This window comes from Oncorhynchus kisutch, linkage group LG14 (assembly GCF_002021735.2).
Source record: "Oncorhynchus kisutch isolate 150728-3 linkage group LG14, Okis_V2, whole genome shotgun sequence".
Lineage (NCBI taxonomy): Eukaryota > Metazoa > Chordata > Actinopteri > Salmoniformes > Salmonidae > Oncorhynchus > Oncorhynchus kisutch.
The window spans coordinates 28,900,002-28,926,680 of NC_034187.2; the positions used below are offsets into that span (position 1 = coordinate 28,900,002).

The 26,679-nt window shown below is 42.2% G+C and overlaps 1 protein-coding gene across 3 annotated transcripts; it reads right to left on the reverse strand.

The window, feature by feature from the left end:
* Positions 1–216: 216 nt before the first annotated feature.
* Positions 217–20,219, reverse strand: LOC109904030 (ras-related protein Rab-15). 3 transcript variants are annotated; one of them, XM_020501092.2, is made up of 8 exons: positions 19,970–20,211; positions 18,615–18,713; positions 2,509–2,569; positions 2,269–2,329; positions 2,056–2,133; positions 1,801–1,890; positions 1,643–1,708; positions 217–1,286 (listed from the first exon to the last, which is right to left on the reverse strand). In XM_020501092.2, exons 2-8 carry the CDS (start codon positions 18,619–18,621, stop codon positions 1,128–1,130), a joined length of 522 nt encoding a protein of 173 aa, XP_020356681.1. In that variant the 5' UTR covers positions 18,622–18,713; positions 19,970–20,211; the 3' UTR covers positions 217–1,127. The 3 variants fall into 3 exon arrangements, with proteins under 3 accessions (XP_020356681.1, XP_020356680.1, XP_020356682.1); XM_020501091.2 differs by lacking the exon at positions 18,615–18,713 and having other exon boundaries at positions 19,970–20,219; XM_020501093.2 differs by lacking the exon at positions 19,970–20,211 and having other exon boundaries at positions 18,615–19,529.
* Positions 20,220–26,679: the final 6,460 nt, after the last annotated feature.

Genomic DNA, 26,679 nt, shown 5'->3' on the forward strand with positions numbered 1-26,679 from the left:
TGATATGGGCACAATCTTCAGCTTTAGGCCCTAGAACTAGCATATCTCAGGTTCTAACCATCAGCCATTTATCAAGTCATTACCTGCCTTTCCCAGTATTTGATTTTTTTTTTAAATGACTGTCCAACTTGATCTTCTAGTTCTATTTAAAAACTCAAAGGAACAAGGCTTTACTCAACTCCCCTTTAGTAAATCTCAAAAACAAACCACAAGATCTCCAATAAATTAATGTGGACTTTTAATTAGTATTTGTTATTTTTCACACAAACAAAAAAAAGATTCTTATTGCTAGCACAGCGATTAAAAAACTTCACAAAAACAGTCAGCAATCAGTGACACCCTAAATGCCCTTTATAATAGTATATGTGTATGCACAATTGTGGCATTTGCTAAAGGTTTTCAACCTGGAAAAACACTTAGTATTAGCAGTGAAATTCACACAACATACTCAAAGATTGAGTTGAACATTTTCAGTTTTAGATTGAGTTTTTGCGTTAATGCTTGTCTGAGTAAAGGGTTAGTCTTCCATAGGTAAATTATCCCTTCCAGATAGCTTGGATTCTATTCCATTTCTGTGTATTAATAATTTAGCCTTGCCCTCTGCCCACCCTGTCTCCCCTGTCCTCATAAAAGGACCACTCAAGAGCCTCAGATTGTCTTTCACTATAGTCCAACAATTCATAGTTTTTGTTATTTCAAGTAGACAGCAAAGTCATTTGTGATATGAAAAATAACATTTTGGCAACACAAATTATACAGGAGAAGGCTTAAGTATACCCAGTAACTGAGTTGCAGCTTTCAGAGTATTGCAGACAACTTTCCCTCAGCTGGAAAATGTTCTTATTACATGTGGACTACTTAACTCAGCGCCATCAGTTTAGGTGTTGCAGAATAGGGTAATAAACATGAAAAAGCCAAGTAACTATGAAATTATGAATGAAGATGAAAACAGCGAGTAGGCCAAAAAGTGATAATACATTCATCTGAGCATAAGCAAGGGCAATATTCAGTAACCATAGAACATACCCTCACATTTCATAAGTTACTCATTCCAATGTCCATTATGTCCCAGGGAAAGGGGCATTATTCTAGCCAAACACCCCCAGGTTGAGAGCTTTGCCCTTCTGCTAACATGTGCAGGGCTTCGGGGAGTTTGCGTCACTGGCCTGTTTGTCCTGCTCTCCCCACAGAGAAGTCATGTCTCGGTATAAATTAGTGGAACCCTGGAACGCATTCATCTCTTTCTTGTGAGCCTGCAGAACCAGCTGTGTCAACCGGATGAATGACTAGAAGATGTAAAAGAAAATATATCACCACAATTGCCTCATGTTCCCCAACATAACGTAAATATACTAAACAAAAATATAAAAACGCAAACACGTAGTGTTGGTCCCATTTTTCATGAGCAGAAGTAACATTTCAAAACATTTCCATACGCACAAAAAGCTTATTTCTCTCAAATATTGTGCACAAATGTGTTTACATCCCTGTTAGTGAGCATTTTTCCTTTACCAAGATAATTCATCCACCAGACAGCCCAGGACCTCCACATTTGGCTTATTCACCTTATTCAAATTGTTGCATGTTTCATTTATATTTTTGTTCAATATCCAAGGTATTGACTCATTAAGACCTGTCTCACCTCATTTATGTTGCAGTTGGTGCAGGCACTTGTCTCAAAGAATTCCATTCCATAGGTTTTTGCTAGCTGTAACAAGAGCTCATTAAGGATGGAAAATGTTCAACTGTGTATGGAAGAAAATAGTTATGGCGAAGTCAAACAGTGAGATAAAGGCCAACCTTGCTTCCTTGTTCTTTAGGAACTTTCCTCATCTGCTCCTCATCAGCCTTGTTCCCCACCAGGACCCTCTGCACCTTGTCAGGGGCGAACTGAAACAGTGTGACAGGGTTGAGAAATAGACGACCGGGCACCAGTTCAATGAGAAACGATGTAAATACTAGGTCAGTCATACACAGAACCTGAGAAAAGGACAAGGGGGCACAAAAAGAATGACATGGAGAGGGCTGTGTTTTATCAGTAGGTGTTAGCCTTACCTCATCCACATCACTAGCCCACTTCAAAATGTGCTGAAAGGAGCTGGAACTTGTGATGTCATACACCAGGAGAATTCCCTAGTGAAAGATCAAGAGGGGAGGGACTATCATGACAGATTGTGAGCACATGACTAGGCACTTCATATTAAGGAAACTTAACTGGTACAGGTTATTCATTCCCGAACAGGGATTATTGGTGTATGGAGAACCCACCTGAGCCCGTCTGTAGTACTGTTTGGTGATGGTCTGGTATCGTTCCTGGCCAGCAGTATCCCTGCACACAGACAGAGGTAATTCCCAGTTTTACATGTGACCACATTTCAGAATATTTCTAATCAACAAGTAAAGCTGTTGAAACACTGTTTGACAGAACATAAAATGTACATGTGTGATAAGTGTGTCAATCACTACTGTAGTGTGGTAAATCATTGTCTGGAAGATCTTTTCACTCACCATATCTGCACTCGTACTTTAATGCCATCTACTTGTAATGTTCTCATTTTGAAATCAACTCCTAAAAAAGTAAGCAAAATTAAGTTTTGCAAACAAACATGCATTACTCTTGGCTGCATCTTCTATCCATCTCCCTATTGTTGAATTCTGTATCTCCCTCCGGTTTGCCATACTGAGCTTGTGCCTTCATGCATCTTTATTCTTCATTTTTCCATTGCTGGACTGGAGTTTTACCGAAGCCTCAGAGTGTAGCCTAATCTCAATATATCCTACTCGTGCGTCAAAGCAGCCTGTACTAGTCAATAAGTATCCCTATTAGGTTAACATTCGTACCCCTGGGCTAATGGTAACAGTGACACAAACTTGAAGTGGATACTGATGAGGACTGGGTTACTAAGATACCCACTTAACCCAGTTGAAGGTCCTTTCAAGCAGTCTTTAGAGGTCATCTTGCTAAAGGGAATTCAATTGTTATTTACTACAGTGCATTCCTGCAGGGCCAAGGAAGACGTGACTTGGGCTGTCTATCGACTTCCGCATGAAAATATAAATTTAAATGTCAGTGTGTGTGTGTGTGTGATAGCTTCACAGTTGAAGCGTAAAAACCCATCAAATATTCAGGTGCAAAAGGTCAGCTGCTTGCAACATTACCTTAACAACAACCACACCTGTCAAACACAGTAAACAACAGAGTTGAAGCAAACACTTTCACACCAGGATATGCTTCAGGTAACAGATCGGCATCATACTGTGCCTTCAGAAAGTATTCACACCCCTCGACTTTTTCCACATTTTGTTGTGTTACAGCCTGAATTCAAAAGGGATTAAACAAAATAATCTCACCAATCTACAAACAATACCCCATAATGGCAGTGAAAACACATTTAGAAATGTTTTCAAATGTATTGAAAATGAAATACAATTTTAACTGAACAAAAATATAAAACGCAACAATTTAAGATTTCACTGAATTACAGTACATAAGGAAATCAGTCAACAGAAATACTTTCACTAGGCCTCAATATATGGCTTAAACATGACTGGGCAGGGGCACAGCCATGGGTGGACTTAGGCCCACCCACTTGAGAGCCAGGCTCACCCACTGGAGAAACCCAGCCCTGGCAATCAGTGATTTCCCCCCCCCCACAAAACAGCTTTATTACAGACAGAAATACTTTGGTTTCAAAAACTGTCCGGGTGGCTGTTATTAGATGATCCCGCAAGTGAAGAAACCAGATGGAGGTCCTGGGCTGATGTGGTTACACGTGGTCTGCGTTTGTGAGGCCGGTTGGACATACTGCCAAAATCTCTAAAATTAAGTTGGAAGCGGCTTACGGTAGAGAAATTAACATTCAATTATCTGGCAACAGCTCTGGTGGACATTTCTGCAGTCAGCACACTCCCTCACAACTTGAGGCATCTATGGCATTGTCTTGTGACAAATGGCACATTTTAGAGTGGCCTTTTGTCCTCAGCATAAGGTGCACCTATGTGATAGTCATACTGTTTCATCAGTTTCTTGATATGTCACACCTGTCAGGTGGATGAATTATCTTAGCTTGAAGAAATGCTTACTAATAGGGATGTAAACTAATTTATGCACAACATTTGAGAGAAATGTTGGCATATGGAACATTTTGGGGATCTTTTATTTCAGCTCATGAAACATGGGACCAACACTTTACAAAAATAAAGGCAACATGTAGAGTGTACAACGTTGTTGATCCATCCTCAGTTTTCTCCTATCACAGCCATTTAAACTAACTGTTTTAAAGTCACCATTGATCTCATGGTGAAATCCCTGAGCAGTTTCCTTCCTCTCCGGCAACAGAATTAGGAAGGACGCCTGTAACTTTGTAGTGACTGTGTATTGTTACAAACATACAAAGTGTAATCAATAACTTCACCATGCTCAAAGGGATATTCAATGTCAGCGCCCCCCCCCCATTCAACAAAGTTTAAACACTATTATCACAACTTGTGTTACTTAGTCATTTTTACTTCTGAACATTCCATAACAAAAAGAGGTTGAATACTTACAAGATATTTCAGCGTTTCATTTTTTTTATTAATTTATAAAAATGTCTAAAAACAATTAAATATGGGGTATAGTGTGTAGGGCAGTGACAAAAAAAATCTCAATTTATTCCATTTTAAAATTCTGGCTAACAACAAAATGTGGAAGTGTGAATACTTTAAGGCACTGTATGATGCCAATCTGTTACCAAAATCATATCCTGTTGTGAAGTCGTTGCATCAGCTATGTGTTGTTGGTGAATCCAAACTGTGCGTCTAGTAATGTTTGAAACTGTCGACCTTGATTAACAAATGCCAGCTCTAAATGGTGATGAGGCAGGCGAGAGAGCGAGAGAGACGCTGTACATGTTTCATTACCTGTGTGTGTGTGGTCAGTGTCATGGGAAGAGCAGGTGTTCCTAATGTTTTGTACAATGTGTGTATATGCATACACATGTTGGCTGAAAACTTCAGTTATTCCTATATTTAAACCATGTATTTTTTTTCACAGGACAAAATGTTATTAGGATGATAGCTCTTAATCTAACCACTCAGAGGAATAATTATTTGCCTAAATATCAGACTTACCAAGGTTCCTCCATGGATATCAGTCTGAAAGAAGTTGCTGTAAAAAAGACGCAACCCAGCTAACATAGTGGATCTGGGCCGATTCCGGCTGAGAGTCGGGGGGCTCGGCTGTAGGTCAGACCCGGCCAATGTTATGTGGCTCGAGTCTCGGCCGCCTTTGGCAGTGGTACTTATGGCTAGGATGGCGGGACTGAGTTCTGTCCGATTCCGGTGCGAGTTATCTTGCCCAAATATATTACTTGGGGTTCGGGCCGATAATTATATAAAGCAGCATGTGTAATCAACATTTCATTAATTTTCCATATTTTCTCATTGTTTCTGTGATCAAAAAATACCATTAACGTTTAAATGTAATTCTTTAAGAGCCCTGTGCAGTATTTTGATTCCTTTGAAAACCTTTGTGGATGGAGCCTCCCGAGTGGCATAGCGGTCTAAGACACTGCATCGCAGTGCAAACTGTGTTGCTACAGATGCTGGTTTGAGACCCGTGCCGACCGGGAGACCCATGAGAAGACGCACAATTGGCCCAGCGTCGTCTGAGTTAGGGGAGGGTTTGGCTGGCCGGGATGTCCTTGTCCCATCGCGCTGTAGCGACTCCTGTGGCGGGCCAGGCACATGCATGCTGACACAGTTAGCATGTTTCCTCCAACACAAAATGTTTTTGTATACATTTATTTAAAATTTGCATCGGGCCGCCTCTGGGGGGGATGCCGGAAAAGTCTGCTGAATTCCTGTAAACGGCCCGATGTAGGTGGGCCGATTCTGGGCAGTCATTCATTTTGATTTTGGGCCGAATCAAAATCAGTTCCATCCCCCCGGAAGAGTGCTGCTTCCTCATTGCTAGCTGGGAATAGTCTCTACAAGGCAGAATGTTGAATAAAATTATATTTAGACTTCCTTTACCAGTTGTAAATTAGTGATGGGAATTGAGTATTTTCATTGAGCTGGTTCTGTTCAAAATGCTTTAAAAAGTAAATATATAAAACCAAAAGAAACTTGTCAAATATCCAATGTAAAAGGCCAAAACGTAGTCCAGCATTGTCAGATCATAAAATACATTTTTACCTGAATAAATTAGAACTACAACAAGTTTTTTTTATTTTATGTAAAACGGCATGGACCAGAATGACGCATTCTCCCTACTATTTAATTGTTCATGCTTTGAGGATTCACCCTCTTTAGAGAATAATTTTTTTTAACTTATTTGAAGTCATCGTTGTTTTGAGCTAAAAAAAAATAGATGAAACCGTATGAAAATTTCATATCACGATTATAGTGACCAAAATTACCACGATAATACTGATAACCGTGCTATTATTAAAATGTGCTGAAAATTTTCAAAGTACTGATACGCTGAAATAATTTTAGCAAGTTTTATTGAAAATCAGCAAACAAATAAAATGAGCAGCACAGTGCACTTTGTGCATTAACATTTAAATAATAACATTAAAGATGGCACCATGTGGCCATGAGGTAAAAGTTTCCCTGGTTAATGAACACAACCTTAAGTAAGCAAATCAAAATGTGCATATAAAATCAACACAAGTAAAGCAATGTGCATGTAAGAACAATACAACCATATGTAAACAAATCCAATGTGCAGGGGCCTGTTGCACAAAAGTAGAATTAAGACATCCGGGATAAATGACTCAGCTGAGCTCAATGAAGCCAAAACATGTGCGTCCAGGCTTAATTGGTTGCACAAAGACCAAGCCAGGATGAGCAGACACGGATTCATTAAACCAGGTGAAACCAATCCTGGATAGGTGCGCGCTCACGGCTCACTCAAATAGACCCCGCCACAGATCACAGATTAACTGATTTACCATGGCAACTAGAGCCGCGTACTTTTCCCCGTCGGAAGCACAAATCCTCATGGAGGCATACGAGGAGGTAAAAGATATAATTAAGAAGAAAGGCAACACCGCCACAGTGATAAAGCAAAGAGAAAAAGCGTGGCAAAGTATTGCAGACCGCCTGAATGCGTAAGTAGTGCACAATTACACACTCACCGCTCCGCTGAAACATCACAATTACAATTCAAATATTTAATTCACATCTCCAAAAATGCAGTTGTACTGTAATTATGAAACGGTTAAATTTTTTATTGAAATGCACTGCAGATATGAGTGCAATTGTGTAAAGTAACTCCATCACACTGTATAAAGCTATGATACATTTTTTGATATTTTTACTGAAAACAAGACAAAAATACCAAGTAATTTTTTGCAGTGTGACTCCATTAAATGTGTGTGTGTGTGTGTGTGTGTGTGTGTGTGTGTGTGTGTGTGTGTGTGTGTGTAGATTAAACATGAACGGGCCAAAACGGACATGGCAGCAGGTCAAAATCAAATACAAGAACATTCTGCAGAATGGTATGGTCCCTGACTAATATTTAACAAAGCACAAGCATATATTGTACCCAGAAGGTGCCTGCTCACACATTGTCTGTACTGTTTTAGCAGTGAAAAAGAATACCCACAGACAAGGCACGGGTGGTGGGTCACCAAAGGCTGACCTTACCCCAGCAGAGGACATGGCCTTGGAGCTAAATAAAGGCAGGCCCGTCTTAGAGGGGATCCCTGGGGGGAAAGAGACGAGCATAGGTTCCTCCCAAGATGCCACCCGCTTCATTCAAGGTATGTCCTTCCATCTCTACATGGGATACAACCACATTCATATTGAATCAATTTGGACTGTCTGACTTTGGTTTACCTATTGCCTTGCAGTGTCTGGCAGCACTGTGTTCCTGTTAGAGCCACCAGCACAAGCACCAGACGATGCTGATCCAGTGAGTACTCCATCAAAGGCATACTGTAGGCCTGGCATGTCTTGTCTACTAGCTTCAATATGAATCCGATTAAATGTGATAGGGTGAAGGCCCCAGTGCAGCAGCAACCGCACATGATGGAGACGATGAGGAGGAGGAGACCATCTCTCTGGATTCCAGAAGGCATGAGGTATCATGTTAAGACTGTGAAAGTACTATTTACTCTACAATGGTGAGGAGTCCTCATCAAAATCAAAAAATCTAATTTCTTTTACAGGACCCAGATGCTATACAGTGGGAAAACCAGCCTGGCAACAGTGCGTATTAATAAAAGGACACCACATCCTGCCAAATTCCAGCTGCGCTAATTGTATTGTGTTCACAGAGCTCACAAGCTATCAGAAAGTTGTATGGCAACCACCTCCGGCGCCAAATAGAACTGGCAGACAGACATTCAGTACAAGAAGAAAAAGATGGAAAATCTTGCACTGGAGTTCGAAATAAAGAGGACAATTAGGAAACTGGACCTTGAAATAAAAAAACTTGAGAGGGAGGTGAGATATGCCTTCAATGTACACTGTATGCTAACTGTAACACAAATGTATTAATCATTATTTTTCTTTCCTCCCCCAGCTCCAAGAAGATGACACAGCTCAAAATAAAAATTAGGTATATTCTCGTAAAGTCAAGTGAGCCATGACATATGAGCTCTTATTGTGAGCACACAGGACGGTGGCATCTTTCTAAGGTTTTTTTTATTTTCCCAGCAATCAGTACAACCAAGTCATCGTTATAAGGCATTGCCCTCTTTTGCCCACCCCCCCAGCACCAGGTGTGGCCACTAGCCTATATGAAGGCCCAAAATTGTGTGTTCCTTTCTGCTCTGACAATGGCATGCCCATTCGTGCGAGATGTGGTGGATGAAGAAGCACTTGTGCTGAGGAGAGCCTTCAGGCGAGAAAGGGTCTTCAGGGACCGGTTGGACCCACTGGCCTTCCCTGATGACCATCTATATGAAAGATACAGGTTTTCTGCAGATGGCATCAGGTATCTATGCATCCATTGACGAACACTCTGCATTGCCAGTGATGTGCATTGATTGGTGTAATATTCCTCATCTTATGATTTCAGATGGTCTGCAATGCTGACTGTGTGATCAGCAATGTTGTGGCAAAATGGCCTGGCTCAGTCCATGACTCCAGAATCTTTCGGGCCTCTGAAATCTATCAGTGCCTATCACAAGGTAAGCCACACAACCCCTATTTATAACCATCATGGCTGTGTCAAGAATATCACTGTGTTTATGAGGTAGTAATGATGAGATTTTGTGTTGACAGGTGAATTCTCTGGTGTGTTGCTGGGAGACAGGGGGTATGGCTGCCAGCCTTTTCTCCTGACACCTTTCACAGACCCCCAGGAAGCACAGCAGGCCTACAACCATGCCCATGCCAGGACCAGGGCCAGAGTTGAAATGACCTTTGGCCTCCTGAAGGCACGCTTTCACTGCCTTCACAAATTAAGTGTCAGCCCTGTTAGGGCATGTGATATTACTGTGGCTTGTGCTGTCCTCCACAATGTGGCCTGCCTGAGGAAGGAGAGGGCCCCCAGAGTGCCTCCAGCCATGGACTGGGACAATCCGGCAATCTTCCCTGATGACGACAGTGGTCGGCTGCTGAGGGACCAATATGTGTTGAATTATTTTAGTTAGTATGTGTGTCATTTCAATTTTGGTTAAATATGTCCTGCGGTGGCAGAGGAATTAGTTTTTTTGGGGGTTCGTTTTTTGACGAATTTGGCCTCTTATGATGTTTGTGCGGTATACTGTGTGTAATACAAGGCTGCAGGGAGGCTACTGCATCCATTCATTTGTCTGTTCAGTTGATGTGTATGGATTTGTCCTGCATTTATTTTAGTGTGCAGACATGCAGGGTGTGTTATATACAGACCTTTGAATGTGTATGTATCATTTTGTATAATATGCTTGGATTCTGTGCTTTCCATCTTGTAGAGTCACTGTGACTTCAGTTTCGAAAGGAGCTGATGGTTTACCTGCTTTGTTTTGTCCTTATTCAATAAAGGAACATACTGTTACACATTGTGTTTTTATATTCATATGGAATGTGTATTTGTTTATATGACAGAGTACTAGGGCCACACTGAAGAAAAAGGATAAAGTCATAAATTTATGAGGCTGGTTCTTTCTGCAGAAAAGCTACATTGTTTTGATACTTATGACAATGTGATACTTAATATTCTGGCACATCAGCATGTCTTTGTTTATGAAACCATACTGAAGTACAATTTCACGAAATGCCCCACATGTCATTTTAAGAACTGTCCTCCTTTAAAACAACTGGTTACAATATTATGACTTGTGTTTTTTTCCCCTCTGTGGCTCTATCATTTTATATATAGCCTTATAGTCTATGGGAAACTAAATTATCTAATGATAGCAACATCATCTAAAAATCATTTATCCAAAATCATTGAAATTAATGATCACAAACGTTTAATAACAGTGGGTCTAGTTATATGTGATAATGTATAGTGAGCAGTGAAATAACTATTGGTTTCCATTTGTGGTGACTGCTGACTGACATTAGGGATGAGATTAAATAGATCCTGGAATTTAGCCTGGTCTGGAGCAGGCTAGCTCCACAGAATAAATCTCCATGGTAATTTATACCATAACATATCCTCCTGCCCCCTATCCATCTTTAGTGCAACCGGATTACAGATCAATTGAGCCAGGATCACCAAGATATCCTGGCTTAATCTCTTATCCTAGTTTTGTGCAACAGGCCCCAGGTGATGACATTAAAATAACAAAATACGTAAACAAATAAAATGAACAGCACTGATTGTATGCATGTTCTCTCCATAAATAAATAAGGTGCTGCTGGCCTAACGCCCTGTATGTATGCATCTTTGTTCAATTGAGATTAAAATGTAGAAATGTCAGCATTTTTACTTTGTCAGGTTTAAGTAGTGATCTGCGAAGGGAGACAATGCGCCCGCTGGCACCGAACACACTGATGGCATGGCGGGACACACAAAAGCTTCCTGGAAACCCTGGCAAGGTGAGGCAGATCTGATGCATGGCCCCTCGTTGTTACATTGTAATTATTATTGTTCACTCACACAGTCGTGGCCAAACATTTTGAGAATGACACAAATATAAATTTTCTAAGTCTGCTGCCTCAGTTTGTATGGATGGCAATTTGCATAAACTCCAGAATGTTATGAAGAGTGATCAGATGAATTGCAATTAATTGCAGAGTCCCTCTTTGCCATGGAAATGAACTGAATCCCCCAAAAAGATTTCCACTGCATTTCAGCCCTGCCACAAAAGGACCACCTGACATGTCAGTGATTCTCTCGTTAACACAGGTGTGAGTGTTGATGAGGACAAGGCTGGAGATCACTCTGTCACGCTGATTGAGTTCGAGTAAGACTGGAAGCTTCAAAAGGGAGGGTGGTGATTGGAATCATTATTCTTCCTCTGTCAACCATGGTTACTTGCAAGGAAACACGTGCCGTCATCAATGCTTTGCAGAAAAAGGTCTTCCAAGGCAAGGATATTGCTGCCAGTAAGATTGCACCTAAATCAACCATTTATCGGCTCATCAAGAACTACAAGGAGAGCGGTTCAATTGTTGTGAAGAAGGCTTCAGGGAACCCAAGAAAGTCCACCAAACGCCAGGACCGTCTCCTAAAGTTGATTCGGCTGCGGGATCGGGCACCATCAGTACAGAGCTTGCTCAGGAATGGCAGCAGGCAGGTGTGAGTGCATCTGTGAGCAAAGACTTTGAGGATGGCCTGGTGTCAAGAAGGGCAGCAAAGAAGCCACTTATCAAGGAAAAACATCAGGGACAGACTGATATGATATTCTGTAAACGGTACAGGGATTGGACTGCTGAGGACTGGGGTAAAGTAATGTTCTCTGATGAATCCCCTTTCCAATTGTTTGGGGAATCCAGAAAAAAGCTTGTCCAGAGAAGACAAGGTGAGCTCTACCATCAGTACTGTGTCATGCCAACAGTATAGCATCATGTGTGGGGACCATTCATGTGTGGGGGTTCCTTCTCAGCCAAGGGAGTGGGCTCACTCACAATTTTGCTAAGAACACAGCCATGAATAAAGAATGGTACCAACAAATCTTCCGAGAGCAATTTCTCCCAACCACCCAGGAACAGTTTGGTGACGAACAATGCCTTTTCCAGCAAGACAGAACACCTTGCCATAAGGCAAAAGTGATAACTAAGTGGCCAGGAAACTCCCCAGACCTTAATCCGATTGAGAACTTAGTCAATCCTCAAGAGGCGGGTGGACAAACAAAACCTAACAAATTCGGACAAACTCCAGCATTGATTATGCAAGAATGGGCAGCCATCAGTCAGGATTTGGCCCAGAAGTTAACTGATGGCATGCCAGGGAAGATTGCAGAAGTCTTGAAAAAGAAGGGTCAACACTGTAAATATTGACTCTTTGCATCAACTTCCTGTAATTGTGAATAAAAGCCTGACACGGGGAGCACGTGATGCCGCGGAGCGGAGCAGACGTTGACAAACCGAGCTCTTCAAAGCTATTCTATTTTTACCTAAATAACAACGTTGAAACAATATTCTAACATCGGCTGATAAATTGTCAAGTACTTACCTTCCCAAAGAGCCATGGACCTCCGACCGAGAGGCAAGAAGGACGACCAAAACATCGTTGATTCCCAAGATAACGATAACGCTACAGCTAGCAAGATTAGCATTAGCCCTCATAACTCAGACGACAGTTCCAGACTGTTGCTCTCAGCAGCCTCTTGCGAGCCTGCCGACATGCTGGCTACTCTCCTCCGGGAAATTCAGGATGGTAACAGAGGTCTTTCTCTGAAAATTGATAAGAAATCGGCTGAACTCCATTCTTCCATTGACGACCTGAAATCCTCCATGAATGATCTCCTTTTGAGAACGACTGAGGCAGAGTTGCGCATTAGCACAGTTGAAGATACCATCGCTAGACATGACCAGGTCTTGATACGACTGCAAAAGGACAATGCCTACCTCAAAAACAAGGTAGATCAGATGGAGAACCAGAGTAGACGTAGTAATATCCGTGTGGTGGGATTGAAAGAGGACAGCGAGGGCCGTGACCCGGTCCGTTTCTTCACTCAATGGATCCCGGAGGTCCTAGGCATAATCAACTTCACCAAGCCGCTGGAAATCGAACGCGCCCACAGAACATCAGCGCCGAAACCCCGGCCAGATGAGCCCCCACGAGCCGTCCTGATCAGGTTCCTCCGTTTCCAAGACCGAGAGAAGATACTGGAACTCGCAAGAGCCAAAGGGGACATCACCATCGATGGAAAGAGGGTCAGCCTTTTCCCGGGTATGAGCGCGGATCTCACCAGATGTCGCAAGCAGTTCAGACCTGCCGACAAAGCACTGAAGGAGAAGAACATCACCGGCTACCTCATCCACCCTGCGCGGATGAAAGTTCAGTACAAAGGCCGAAGCCATCTCTTCAACACACCGGGGGAAGAGCACACTTTTCTCAAAGAACTGAGCAACGTCTGAGCCAGAACGGTCTCTCTGGGGGATAAAATGCAGTTAGTTTGTGTTCTCTTATTCGGATTGAACTGCTGGTATCTCCCGGTCACTATAATTGATTTGTACATTTTCAACTAACCGTATCTTCCCGGAGTGAGTTCTATTACTTTTACAGGAGAGTATATTTTGGTTTAGTCCATATCCACTGGGCGAAGCAAATAAGTGGGCTTAGGCCCACTGCTTTCCCCCTCATTTATGTTAATCTTTCGAAAAGAGACTCAAGCAGCCCTTACCGTGGGCAGTAAATATTCAGCCATAAATATCTATTCACAACGTTTGTTTTCAACTTAGAGCTCGCAGGTTTTAGTTTACACCAAGGTTTAGCTAATAAGAGCAAGATGGGAAGCGAGCAGCAACGTATCTCTACAAGTGTATTCATGTTTGATTGTTAGGATTGTTGTTTTATCGGGGTGGGTGGGATTTTTATTTTATTTTATTTTTCTTCCTTTTTTCTAAGTTTATTGTTTCCTTCCTAAAGAGACACACAGGTCACCTTTGTGCTCAAACCAAAGTTGAAACATTTCCTAATTATCTGCATATGATAGATTTCCATTCAGTTACATATTTGAAACCCAACCTATGCTTAATCCACTAAAATATGTAACATTCAACGTAAAAGGTCTTAACAGCCAGATTAAAAGGAAAAGAGTCTATACATACCTTAAGAAATTAAAGGTTGACATTATGTTTTTACAAGAAACACATCTTACAGTCAGTGAACACAAGAAATTGAAGAGGGAATGGGTAGGACACATTTTTTGCATCCTCTTTTAACTCCAAAGCAAGAGGAACTGCAATTTTGATAAGTAGACACACCCCCTTCTGCGTCAACAACACCATCTCTGATCCCTCTGGCAGGTTTGTTTTGGTGCAGGGGCATATGTTTTCAGAGTCTTGGACCCTACTGAATATTTATGCTCCTAACTTCAATGACCATATGTTTATTCAGAATGTCTTCCTTCAGGTTGCTCAAGCACCACCAGGATGGCTACTGGTTGGAGGAAATTTTAATTGTTGCTTAGATACAGTTCTTGATAGGTCTTCTGATAAACCCTCACTTCTTACCAAAGCCGGCAAGCTCACCCCATGTCATTCATGAAAGATCTCAATTTACTAGACATCTGGAGACAGTTGCACCCACAGGATAGGGACTACTCTTTTGATTCACACCCACACAAGACACACACACGCATAGATAACTTTTTACTTTCGACACAACTGTTTCATAGAGTGTTAGATGTCGAGTATCTCCCCAGATTGCTTAGTGACCATTCTCCTCTAGTATTATCAATCTCCATTCCTACCCAGGTAAATGAAGCATATAGATGGAGACTAAATTCTACACTCCTAAAGCAACCTGAATTTTGTGCATTCATCAAAGAGCAGATCAATATTTTTACTTTGACAAACAAACCCTCCGCTCCTGACAGTTTCATTCTTTGGGACACATTGAAGGCCTATCTGAGGGGACAGATCATTTCCTATACTAAAGGGCTGAAGAGAAAACACGGTGCGGAACTGAGTGCCCTTGAATCTGAAATCTCCGAGCTAGAGAAAACCTACCAAAGAGGCCCGACTAAAGATCTATACAGGCTTTTGGTAAATAAAAAAAACTTAAATATAATATTCTGAACACATATCAAGCTGAGAGGGCCATCACAAAATCAAAACAGCGTTATTACGAGCTTGGAGAGAAAGCTCAAAGTATTGGCATGGCAACTGAAAGCAGAGGAAAGTAAGAGGACAATTAATGCCATAAACTCTTACTAATGAGATATCTTTCGACCCTACTGTAATTAATAATACTTTTAAGAAATACTATGAAGACCTCTACACTTCCCAATCAAGCCATGATCTATCAGAGATCGACTCCTTTCTCTCCTCTCTCAACCTCCCATGCCTGTCAGGGGAAGACAGCGAGCGCCTGAGTGAACACTTCTCAGTTCCTGAATTGTTGGAGGCCATTAAATCCTTACCTTCTAATAAATCTCCTGGGGAGGATGGCTTCCCTCCAGAGTTCTATAAAGAATTTAGGGAGCTGTTGGTCCCCTACCTTATGGAGGTACTTAAAAAAGCCAGAGAAAACAACTGCTTTCCAGAGTCCTTCTCTCAAGCAGTGATTACTGTAATCCACAAGAAAGTGAAAAACCCGCTAAAGTGCACCTCCTATAGACCAATCTCTCTCCTTAACACAGATTGTAAACTGGTCACCAAGATGCTATCTAAGAGACTGGAGTCATGTCTTCCCCTGTTGGTCAACCCAGATCAGACTGGCTTCATAATTAATAGATTGTCCTCCAATAATCTCAGAAGGTTCTTTGATATAATTCACCTTGCTAACAAAAACAAAATACCTAGTGTCGCAGTCTCCCTCGACGCTGAAAAGGCCTTTGATAGGGTTGAATGGCCATACCTCTTTCGAGTCTTGGAAAAGTTTGGTTTAGGTACCGTGTTTGTAAATTTGATTAAAATCACTCTACAAATCTCCTAAAGCTAGGATTGCTACCAATGGGATTACTTCCTCCTCTTTCCCTCCTTATAGGGGGAACAGAAAGGTTGCCCAATTAGCCCCCACCTCTTTGCCCCTTGCCATCGAACCGTTGGCTGAGGCTATTAGAACGTGCCCTGACATACATGGCTTTGAGGTGGGCCCCCATACCCATAAATTATCACTCTTTGCAGATGACCTTATCTTATTTCTAACAGACCCAGAACATTCCCTCTCTCACTTGCAGATCCTACTACAGTGTTATAGTTCTTTCTCTGGATATAAGGTCCATTTTGATAAAAGCGAAACCTCACCGTTGTCTGTCTTTGACCATCATACCATCAAGCACAAGTTTCCTTTTAGATGGTCGCCTATGGGCTTCACATATTTGGGCATAATGGTGGATGGTAATCTGAACAACCTCTATAAACTCAATCTGGCCAGATTGTTGCAAAAGGTGGAGGTTGACCTTTGTAAATGGATGGACTTACCTCTCACTCTACTGGGTATAATCAATGTAATTAAAATGAATGTCCTGCCCAGATTTCTATATGTTTCAATCTCTCCCTATCCCTGTTCCTGCAGCATTTCTTTCCCTCTCTCGACAAGCTGACCAGACGGTTTATCTGGCACGGCAAAACCCCTAGGGTTGGCCTGGATAAACTGACCCTTGATTACAGTCAAGAGGGCTTAAACCTCCCCAATTTTAGAATGTACTACTGGGCTGCACAGTCTAGGTTTCTGGCTCAGAGGTTTGACAATGGTCCCTCTCCCTCATGGTTGAACATTGAAAAGCTTGAGGTAAATGATGACACTGGGGCAGAATTGTTTTACAAATGGGACAGAAAATCTATAAAAACCATCACAGACAACCCTTTAATCATACATTCTGTCCTGGCATGGTGCAAACTGCATGAGCTGTTCGGACGAGGGGGATTCCTTTCCCCTAAAACCCCTTTATGGAACAATATATTGAACCCTATGTTTTTCCAGAATAGTAACTTTAGACCATGGTCTGATAAGGGGATCACTCTTCTGGAACATTGTTACGAGGAGGGAGTTCTTATGTCTTTTGATCAGCTGAAAGAGAAATACCACTTGCCTAACAGCGACTTCTTTAGCTACCTACAACTACGAAACATTATTAGGGTGACTCTCAAGGGACAATGGAACCTACCTAAGATGTCACCTATTGAACAACTCTGCCATGCAGACCAACCACTGTTCAAGACCATTTCCCATGTATACGATGCTCTTATGTCAGGACTAACACTGCCTGGGCTAGATAAACCCCGACTTAGATGGGAAAAAGATCTGGGTATTGATCTTGATGAGGATCTATGGAGTGACCTATGCAGGGATGGTGTTACATTCACATTGAACTCCAGATACAGACTGATCCAGTTTCATTTCCTCCATCAGCTCTATATCACCCCATCTAGACTGCACAAGTTCAACCCAGATATCTCCTCCCTATGTTTTACATGTGGCTCAGATGAAGGAACATTCCTCCATTCCACTTGGCAGTGTTCAAAACTACACGGTTTCTGGCAGGGGGTATGCGATACCATATCCTCAATTCACGGGGTTGCATTCCCTTTAGACCCGGAGGTCTGTCTACTGGGTAACTTTACTAACACCAATCTTAGGCAAAGCCATACTATAAAGCTAACAGAAATATTGCTAGCGATTGCCAAGAAATGGAAATTGGATTCCTCCCTGCCAGTTGCAATGTGGCTATCGGAAGTTAATAGTTGTACCATTTGGAGAAAAATCACTTACTGCTTGAGGAATAAGTTAGACATTTTACAGAATTTGGCAACCTTTTGACTCTATGGAGAATCTCCCCCCACATATCATTGATTGAATCTATATATAATCCCCACAATGTTTCACACGTAATGTATAATATGTAGCCTACGGCAGGTGATGCAATGTCTCGTTATTATTTTTTTTTCTTATTGTATGTTTATATAATTATTATTTATTTTTGTTACGCTCGTCTGTTACTGTCACTTTGTCCTATCGTTGTCTAATACGTTGTCACTTTTGTTTTGAATGTTCTTAATAATTGGAAAATGCAAAAAAAAAATATAAAAAAAAATAAGCCTTTGACATTTGTGAAATGCTTGTAATTATACTTCACTATTCCAGAGTAACATCTGACAAATATCTAAAGATACTGAAGCAGCAAACTGGAAATTAATGTGTCATTCTCAAAACTTTTGGCCACGACTGTACATACAGTATATGCAATGACCATGCAATTGACATAAATACAAATGCATCTTTAGACAGTGATAGTAAATGCAATGAGCCCAACAATTTACATAAATACAGGAGTCTTATCGTGTTTCTCCTGTTGGAACACTTTTACAACCAATTCGACGACTGACGGATTTTAAATGAACAAAATATGTTGGTTGGGTGACTAAACTACATAACGTGTGCAATGGGCAAATATAGTCTGCAGACACACAATGCATACAACAGCAGAACAACTGTAGTGTTTATACAAGAGTAGGTAGCACTGAAAGCTTCAGTTTACATGATTGACAAGCTATTAGTAAGTTAGACAAAACCATTACATTTCCCCAACATTCCAAAGTCGCCACATCATGCATTGAGCTAAAATGTAACTTACCTTGCATTCAGTTTAAAGTAGCGGGTGGTGGTCACGAAGATGACTCAAGAGACTTGAAATGTTGCCCCCTTTCACAGCGATTTTTTGTTGTTGCAGATTCTGCAGAAAGTGTGACCATCTTCGATTAGGTTTCCCTCAGCACTCTTGTAAAACCCAAAGTACGACCACACTTCAGATTTGGTCCTCTTAGAAGGCAGAGAAATCTCCCGAGCATTGCCTTCCGCAATGTTTCTACACATAACAAAACCCACAAACCCTACGCCTGCTTCAGACTGTTGCTAACTTTGGTTGAGTTTTTCAAAACACGGACTACGGTAATACTAAAACCGTGAACCGGTAACCGTTTCACCCCTATTAACGACCATCACTAAACAAATCCGTTCAAAAAGTTGTTATTGCGAATGGCCGATCACTATTGTCCATGCTACTGGTCCTTTTGGTGGATATAGAGTACCCACAGGAAAGTGTTGTTTAGCTGAGTTTTTTTCGGCGGCGCTAGCCTCTGTCGCTCATATTTTCAATCTGTTGAAGAGTTGCATGTGATGCGCAACACACTAACCGATTATAGCGTACTGAAGCACTTTTCTCCTCGCAATTAGCTGGACGTGTTTGCTATTCAGTAAAGGCTTGGCTATATATTGCGAAAGTGTTTTGTCATGTGCGAATTGCATCAGTATTGAAAATTAAAACCAGAAATATAGACAAGAATACCTTAGTTCGGGTTGATAACACTGACATTTTGTATCAGATTACCTCCGACATAGGGACAAAAATCGGCGGACAACAGGTGTAAACTAATTTGAAATGAAGTTCGTTCAACATTCTGTCTTGTAATGGGACTGCTGAAACTACATGTCAGAGACCAGGGTGTAAGTATTCCACTCTCAGATTCTGAAAAAAATGTGACCAAGGCCCTACTCATTTTAAGCACTTCCACTGTCCACAGAGCGCTCACTGGGGTGTCTAAACAAACTGTACATAGCCAGGGCCCAGGGACGAATTACATGTTGAAAATGGAAACTGAGAAGAAAAAAAAATATATATATATTTTTTTTTTAAATCTGGTTCAAAGTTGTGGTAGATTCTCACTCGGTGAAACATTTCCTGTTTAAGTTTGTAGCAATAACAAAGACAACCTTTGACAGTTAGGACTACGGCGTAGTAGTGTTTCAGAAACATATCCCTCAACCAAGATTGGTGAAGAACCGCATGATAAATCTACAAGAAAGTCCATTCTCTTTTCGTATAGAATTACTTGATTTTAATCCCTTATTGTGGGAGCCGCATATTTTGCGGCAAACTTGCATTAATCAATTGTCAAACTAACTAACCGATTGCAATCAACAACAGCTTACCAATAGTAGAGATATGCGATGAATTAAATTCGTTATCCGTGAACCTGCACAACAAACACGTTTTCCCAACCCCGGAATCTCCTAAAACCAACAGCCTGAGCAAAACGTCGTACTGCTTTGCCATGGTGGACAAAACAAACTATGAAATCAAAAATGCCTGTCGCATATTCCAAGGATAAAGCATAGTTAGTGATGAGGAAATTAGTTGCATTCCTTGTCGGTATTCATGGGATGTATTCATTACGCCTTTTCTGTTGCAAAACGTTTCGTCTGTTGCTAAAGGTTTTGCAACAGAAACCGTTTACTCCGAACCGAAAAGCTTGGTGACGAAAACGAGTTTCTATTGGACAAATTCAGGTAGGTCCCACGCTGTTTCGCACCATTTGGTTCTTAAACGATAAATGGTTTCCGTTGCAAGACATAATGAATACACCTGTTGCCCTGAGTTTTCCCCTTATTCCCCCTTAGTGAGAACCATAGAGAAGTATAGAAATCGCAACGTTGTAGATCTACACGTGCCATTATCGCGTATGTGACAGCATGGGCAGCGTCATTGAGGGTATCTTTATTTTAAAGTAGTATATTTTCTTCTTAGTTTGATGCACCTGCGATGCTGGAATGTTGAACCACATATTGTAATTAATTTGTGGCGACAAGTTGGCGGTCATATCTTAAAGCCATTTACAACTACACAAACCAATTTTAAAAAGACAATGCTCTCTGATCATTAGCTGATGGCTCCCAACCCGTTTACTTTTCCTACTGGCAATGTCCATGCAAAAATGTGTTATTTCCTAGTCATGATCTCTATGGCGAAAACTCACATACATGTGGGTGGCTCTATCATTTGCGACCCGATCTGACAGAGGGAAGGATCGAAAATAAATAGGTTACAATTTCTTTCACAAATGAAGCATAAATTATATATTTGTTTCATCTCTGTAAAAAGTTTAAAAACAAAATACAAGCAGTATTTCTTATTTACATTTAGTGTCAAATGGTAGCAGTTGGGGAAAATGTTTTATTCACGTTGAACTGCACATACTGATTTTCTGAAGAAAGTATTGCTACTTATTACCCTTATCTGCCAGATGTCAGTGCTGTTCTATTTCTCGTCACAAATACTGGAATTATTTCCTCCTGTTAAGGTTTGATGCCTGCATAGGCATAATTTCAGAAGCACTTTAGCAACATAAACACATCTTGGTGTTGATAGGCTATTGCAGCAGATAGTGTGGAGTATATTTTTTATTTTATTTCACCTTTATTTAACCAGGTAGGCTAGTTGAGAACAAGTTCTCATTTGCAACTGCGACCTGGCCAAGATCAAGCATAGCAGTGTGAGCAGACAACACAGAGTTACACATGGAGTAAACAATTTACAAGTCAATAACACAGTAGAAAACAAAGGGGGAGTCTATATACAATGTGTGCAAAAGGCATGAGGAGGTAGGCGAATAATAACAATTTTGCAGATTAACACTGGAGTGATAAATGATCAGATGGTCATGTACAGGTAGAGATATTGGTGTGCAAAAGAGCAGAAAAGTAAATAAATAAAAACAGTATGGGGATGAGGTAGGTGAAAATGGGTGGGCTATTACCAATATACTATGTACAGCTGCAGCGATCGGTTAGCTGCTCAGATAGCTGATGTTTGAAGTTGGTGAGGGAGATAAAAGTCTCCAACTTCAGCGATTTTTGCAATTCGTTCCAGTCACAGGCAGCAGAGAACAGGAACGAAAGGCGGCCAAATGAGGTGTTGGCTTTAGGGATGATCAGTGAGATACACCTGCTGGAGCGCGTGCTACGGATGGGTGTTGCCATCGTGACCAGTGAGCTGAGATAAGGCGGAGCTTTACCTAGCATGGACTTGTAGATGACCTGGAGCCAGTGGGTCTGGCGACGAATATGTAGCGAGGGCCAGCCGACTAGAGCATACAAGTCGCAGTGGTGGGTGGTATAAGGTGCTTTAGTGACAAAACGGATGGCACTGTGATAGACTGCATCCAGTTTGCTGAGTAGAGTGTTGGAAGCCATTTTGTAGATGACATCGCCGAAGTCGAGGATCGGTAGGATAGTCAGTTTTACTAGGGTAAGCTTGGCGGCGTGAGTGAAGGAGGCTTTGTTGCGGAATAGAAAGCCGACTCTTGATTTGATTTTCGATTGGAGATGTTTGATATGAGTCTGGAAGGAGAGTTTGCAGTCTAGCCAGACACCTAGGTACTTATAGATGTCCACATATTCTAGGTCGGAACCATCCAGGGTGGTGATGCTAGCCGGGCATGCGGGTGCAGGCAGCGATCGGTTGAAAAGCATGCATTTGGTTTTACTAGCGTTTAAGAGCAGTTTGAGGCCACGGAAGGAGTGTTGTATGGCATTGAAGCTTGTTTGGAGGTTAGATAGCACAGTGTCCAATGAAGGGCCGAAAGTATATAGAATGGTGTCGTCTGCGTAGAGGTGGATCAGGGAATCGCCCGCAGCAAGAGCAACATCATTGATATATACAGAGAAAAGAGTCGGCCCGAGAATTGAACCCTGTGGCACCCCCATAGAGACTGCCAGAGGACCGGACAGCATGCCCTCCGATTTGACACACTGAACTCTGTCTGCAAAGTAATTGGTGAACCAGGCAAGGCAGTCATCCGAAAAACCTGCCTGCCGAAAGTCTGCCGATAAGAATATGGTGATTGACAGAGTCGAAAGCCTTGGCAAGGTCGATGAAGACGGCTGCACAGTACTGTCTTTTATCGATGGTGGTTATGATATCGTTTAGTACCTTGAGTGTGGCTGAGGTGCACCCGTGACCGGCTCGGAAACCAGATTGCACAGCGGAGAAGGTACGGTGGGATTCGAGATGGTCAGTGACCTGTTTGTTGACTTGGCTTTCGAAGACCTTAGATAGGCAGGGCAGGATGGATATAGGTCTGTAACAGTTTAGGTCCAGGGTGTCTCCCCCTTTGAAGAGGGGGATGACTGCGGCAGCTTTCCAATCCTTGGGGATCTCAGACGATATGAAAGAGAGGTTGAACAGGCTGGTAATAGGGGTTGCGACAATGGTGGCAGATAGTTTCAGAAATAGAGGGTCCAGATTGTCAAGCCCAGCTGATTTGTACGGGTCCAGGTTTTGCAGCTCTTTCAGAACATCTGCTATCTGGATTTGGGTAAAGGAGAACCTGGAGAGGCTTGGGCGAGGAACTGCGGGGGGGGCGGAGCTGTTGGCCGAGGTTGAAGTAGCCAGGCGGAAGGCATGGCCAGCCGTTGAGAAATGCTTATTGAAGTTTTCGATAATCATGGATTTATACGTGGTGACCGTGTTACCTAGCCTCAGTGCAGTGGGCAGCTGGGAGGAGGTGCTCTTGTTCTCCATGGACTTCACAGTGTCCCAGAACTTTTTGGAGTTGGAGCTACAGGATGCAAACTTCTGCCTGAAGAAGCTCGCCTTAGCTTTCCTGACTGACTGCGTGTATTGGTTCCGGACTTCCCTGAACAGTTGCATATCACGGGGACTATTCGATGCTATTGCAGTCCGCCACAGGATGTTTTTGTGCTGGTCGAGGGCAGTCAGGTCTGGGGTGAACCAAGGGCTGTATCTGTTCTTAGTTCTGCATTTTTTTGAACGGAGCATGCTTATCTAAAATCGTACATGGACATGGACATACCAGTCTACCATACATCCTCCGAGAATATTTTCATGAGGCTCATTTACCAAAAACTGAAAACCGGTGAAGTGTACATACTGAACGCATCATTTCAAACTTGTTTGAATTGCTAACATGTTTTCATCCTCAACCTTTGACAAACATCAGTCTTTCATGTCCTAGTGTGGATGTGTTGTCATTCTTTTACTCTCTTCACTCTCCGGCGCCGACAGAGATGGCCGCCTCGCTTCGCGTTCCTAGGAAACTATGCAGTATTTGTTTTTTTATGTATTATTTCTAACATTGTTACCCCAGGAAATGTGAAGTTTTATTACATACAGCCGGGAGGAACTATTGGATATAAGAGCAATGTCAAATCACCAACATTACGACCAGAAATACAACTTTCCCGAAGCGGATCCTCTCTTTGGTCCACCAACCAGGACAATGGATGGACACGGGCGCACCACTCCCGAGTACAGTCATGGCCAAAGGTTTTGAGAATGACACAAATATAAATTTTCACAAAGTCTGATGCCTCAGTTTGTATGGTGGCAATTTGCATAAACTCCAGAATGTTATGAAGAGTGATCAGATGACTTGCAAAGTCCCTCTTTGCCATGCAAATTAACTGAATCCCCCAAAAACATATCCACTGCATTTCAGCCCTGCCACAAAAGGACCACCTGACATCATGTCGGTGATTCTCTCGTTAACACAGGTGTGAGTGTTGATGAGGACAAAGCTGGAGATCACTCTGTCATGCTGATTGAGTTCGAGTAACAGACTGGAAGCTTCAAAAGGAGGGTGGTGATTGGAATCATTATTCTTCCTCTGTCAACCATGGTTACTTGCAAGGAAACACGTGCCGTCATCATTGCTTTACATAAAAAGGTCTTCCTAGGCAAGGATATTGCTGCCAGTAAGATTGCACCTAAATCAACCATTTATCGGCTCATCAAGAACTACAAGGAGAGCCGTTCAATTGTTGTGAAGAAGGCTTCAGGGAACTCAAGAAAGTCCAGCAAGCGCCAGGACCGTCTCCTAAAGTTGATTCAGCTGTGGGATTGGGGCACCATCAGTACAGAGCTTGCTCAGGAATGGCAGCAGGCAGGTGTGAGTGCATCTGCATGCACAAGTGAGGCAAAGACTTTTGGAGGATGGCCTGGTGTCAAGAAGGGCAGCAAAGAAGCCACTTCTCTCCAGGAAAAACATCAGGGACAGACTGATATTCTGCAAAAGGTACAGGGATTGGACTGCTGAGGACTGGGGTAGAGTCATTTTCTCTGATGAATCCCCTTTCCGATTGTTTGGGGCATCCGGAAAAAAGCTTGTTTGGCCAGACAAGGTGAGCACTACCATTAGTCTTTTTTCATGCCAACAGTAAAGCATCCTGTGACCATTCACCTTTGGGGTTGCTTCTCAGCCAAGGGAGTGGGCTCACTCACAATTTTGCTTAAGAAAACAGCAACGAATAAAGAATGGTACCAACACATCCTGCGAGAGCAACTTCTCCCAACCATCCAGGAACAGTTTGGTGACGAACAATGCCTTTTCCAGCATGATGGAGCACCTTGCCATAAGGCAAAAGTGATAACTAAGTGGCTCGGGGAACAAAACATCAATATCTTGGGTCCAAGGCCAGGAAACTCCCCAGACCTTAATCCCATTGAGAACTTGTGGTCAATCCTCAAGAGGCGGGTGGACAAAGAAAAACCCACAAATTCAGACAAACTCCAAGCATTGATTATACAAGAATGGGCTGCATCAGTCAGGGTGTGGCCCAGAAGTTCATTGATAGCATGCCAGGGCGGATGGCAGAGGTCTTGAAAAAGAAGGGTCAACACTAAAAATATTGACTCTATGCATCAACTTCCTGTAATTGTCAATAAAAACCTTTGACACTTATGAAATGCTTATAATTATACTTCAGTATTCCATAGTAACAGCTGACAAAAATATCTAAAGACACTGAAGTAGCAAACTGTGGAAATAAATATTTGTGTCATTCTCAAAACTTTTGACCACGACTGTATACTACTCGCCAATGTCCAGTCTCTTGACAACAAGGTATACGAAATCCGAGCAAGGTTTGCCTTCCAGAGAGACATCAGAGATTGTAAAGTTCTTTGTTTCACGGAAACATGGATCACTAAGGATACGTTATCAGTCGGTACAGCCACCTTGTTTCTTCACGCATCTCTCCAACAGAAAAAAACATCTCTCTGGTAAGAATAAGGGCGGGGGTGTATGCCTTATGATTAACGAGACGTGGTGTGATCATAACAACATACAGGAACTCAAGTCTTTGTTCACCTGGCCTAAAATTCCTTACAATCAAATGCTGAACGCATTATTTACCAAGATAATTCTCTTAGATTATAACCACAGTCGTGTATATCCCCCCCCAAGCAGACACATCGACGGCCCTGAAAGAACTTCATTGGACTCTATGTAAACTGGAAACCACATATCCTGAGGCTGCATTTATTGTAGCTGGGGATTTTAACTAGGCTAATCTGAAAACAAGGCTCCCTAAATTTGATCAGCATATTGAATGCACGACCCGTGGCTGGCAAAACCCTGGATCATTGTTATCCTAAATGCCACGACACAAGCCCTCCCCGCCCTCCTTTCGGAAAATCTGATCACAACTCAATTTTGTTGCTCCCAGCCTATAGACAGAAACGCCCGTGCTAAAACAGGAAACGCTGGTCCGACCAATCGGATTCCACGCTTCAAGATTGCTTCGATCACGTGGACTGGGATATGTTCCGCATAGCGTCGGACAATAACATTAATGAATACGCTGATTCGGTAAGCAAGTTTATTAGCAAGTGCATTGGTGATGTTGTACCAACAGCAACTATTAAAACCTTCCCAAGCAGAAACTGTGGATTGATGGCAGCATCCGCACAAAACTGAAAGCGCAAACTACTGCTTTTAAATCAGGGCAAGGCGACCTGAAACATGACCAGACAGTGTAGCTATTCCATTCACAAGGCAATCAAACTACCTAAGCGTCAGTATAGACAAAGTAGAGTCGCAATTTAACGGCACAGACACGAG

Coding starts and splice junctions, on each gene's coding strand:
- LOC109904030 (XM_020501091.2), bottom strand. CDS start 20,093: ATGGCAAAGCAGTACGACGTTTTGCTCAGGCTGTTGGTTTTAGGAGAT. Junction 2,570..19,969: donor ATCGCATATCTCTACTATTG/GTAAGCTGTTGT, acceptor TTACTTTTTTAG/GAGTTGATTTCAAAATGAGA. Junction 1,709..1,800: donor CTAAAGAACAAGGAAGCAAG/GTTGGCCTTTAT, acceptor CTCTTGTTACAG/CTAGCAAAAACCTATGGAAT.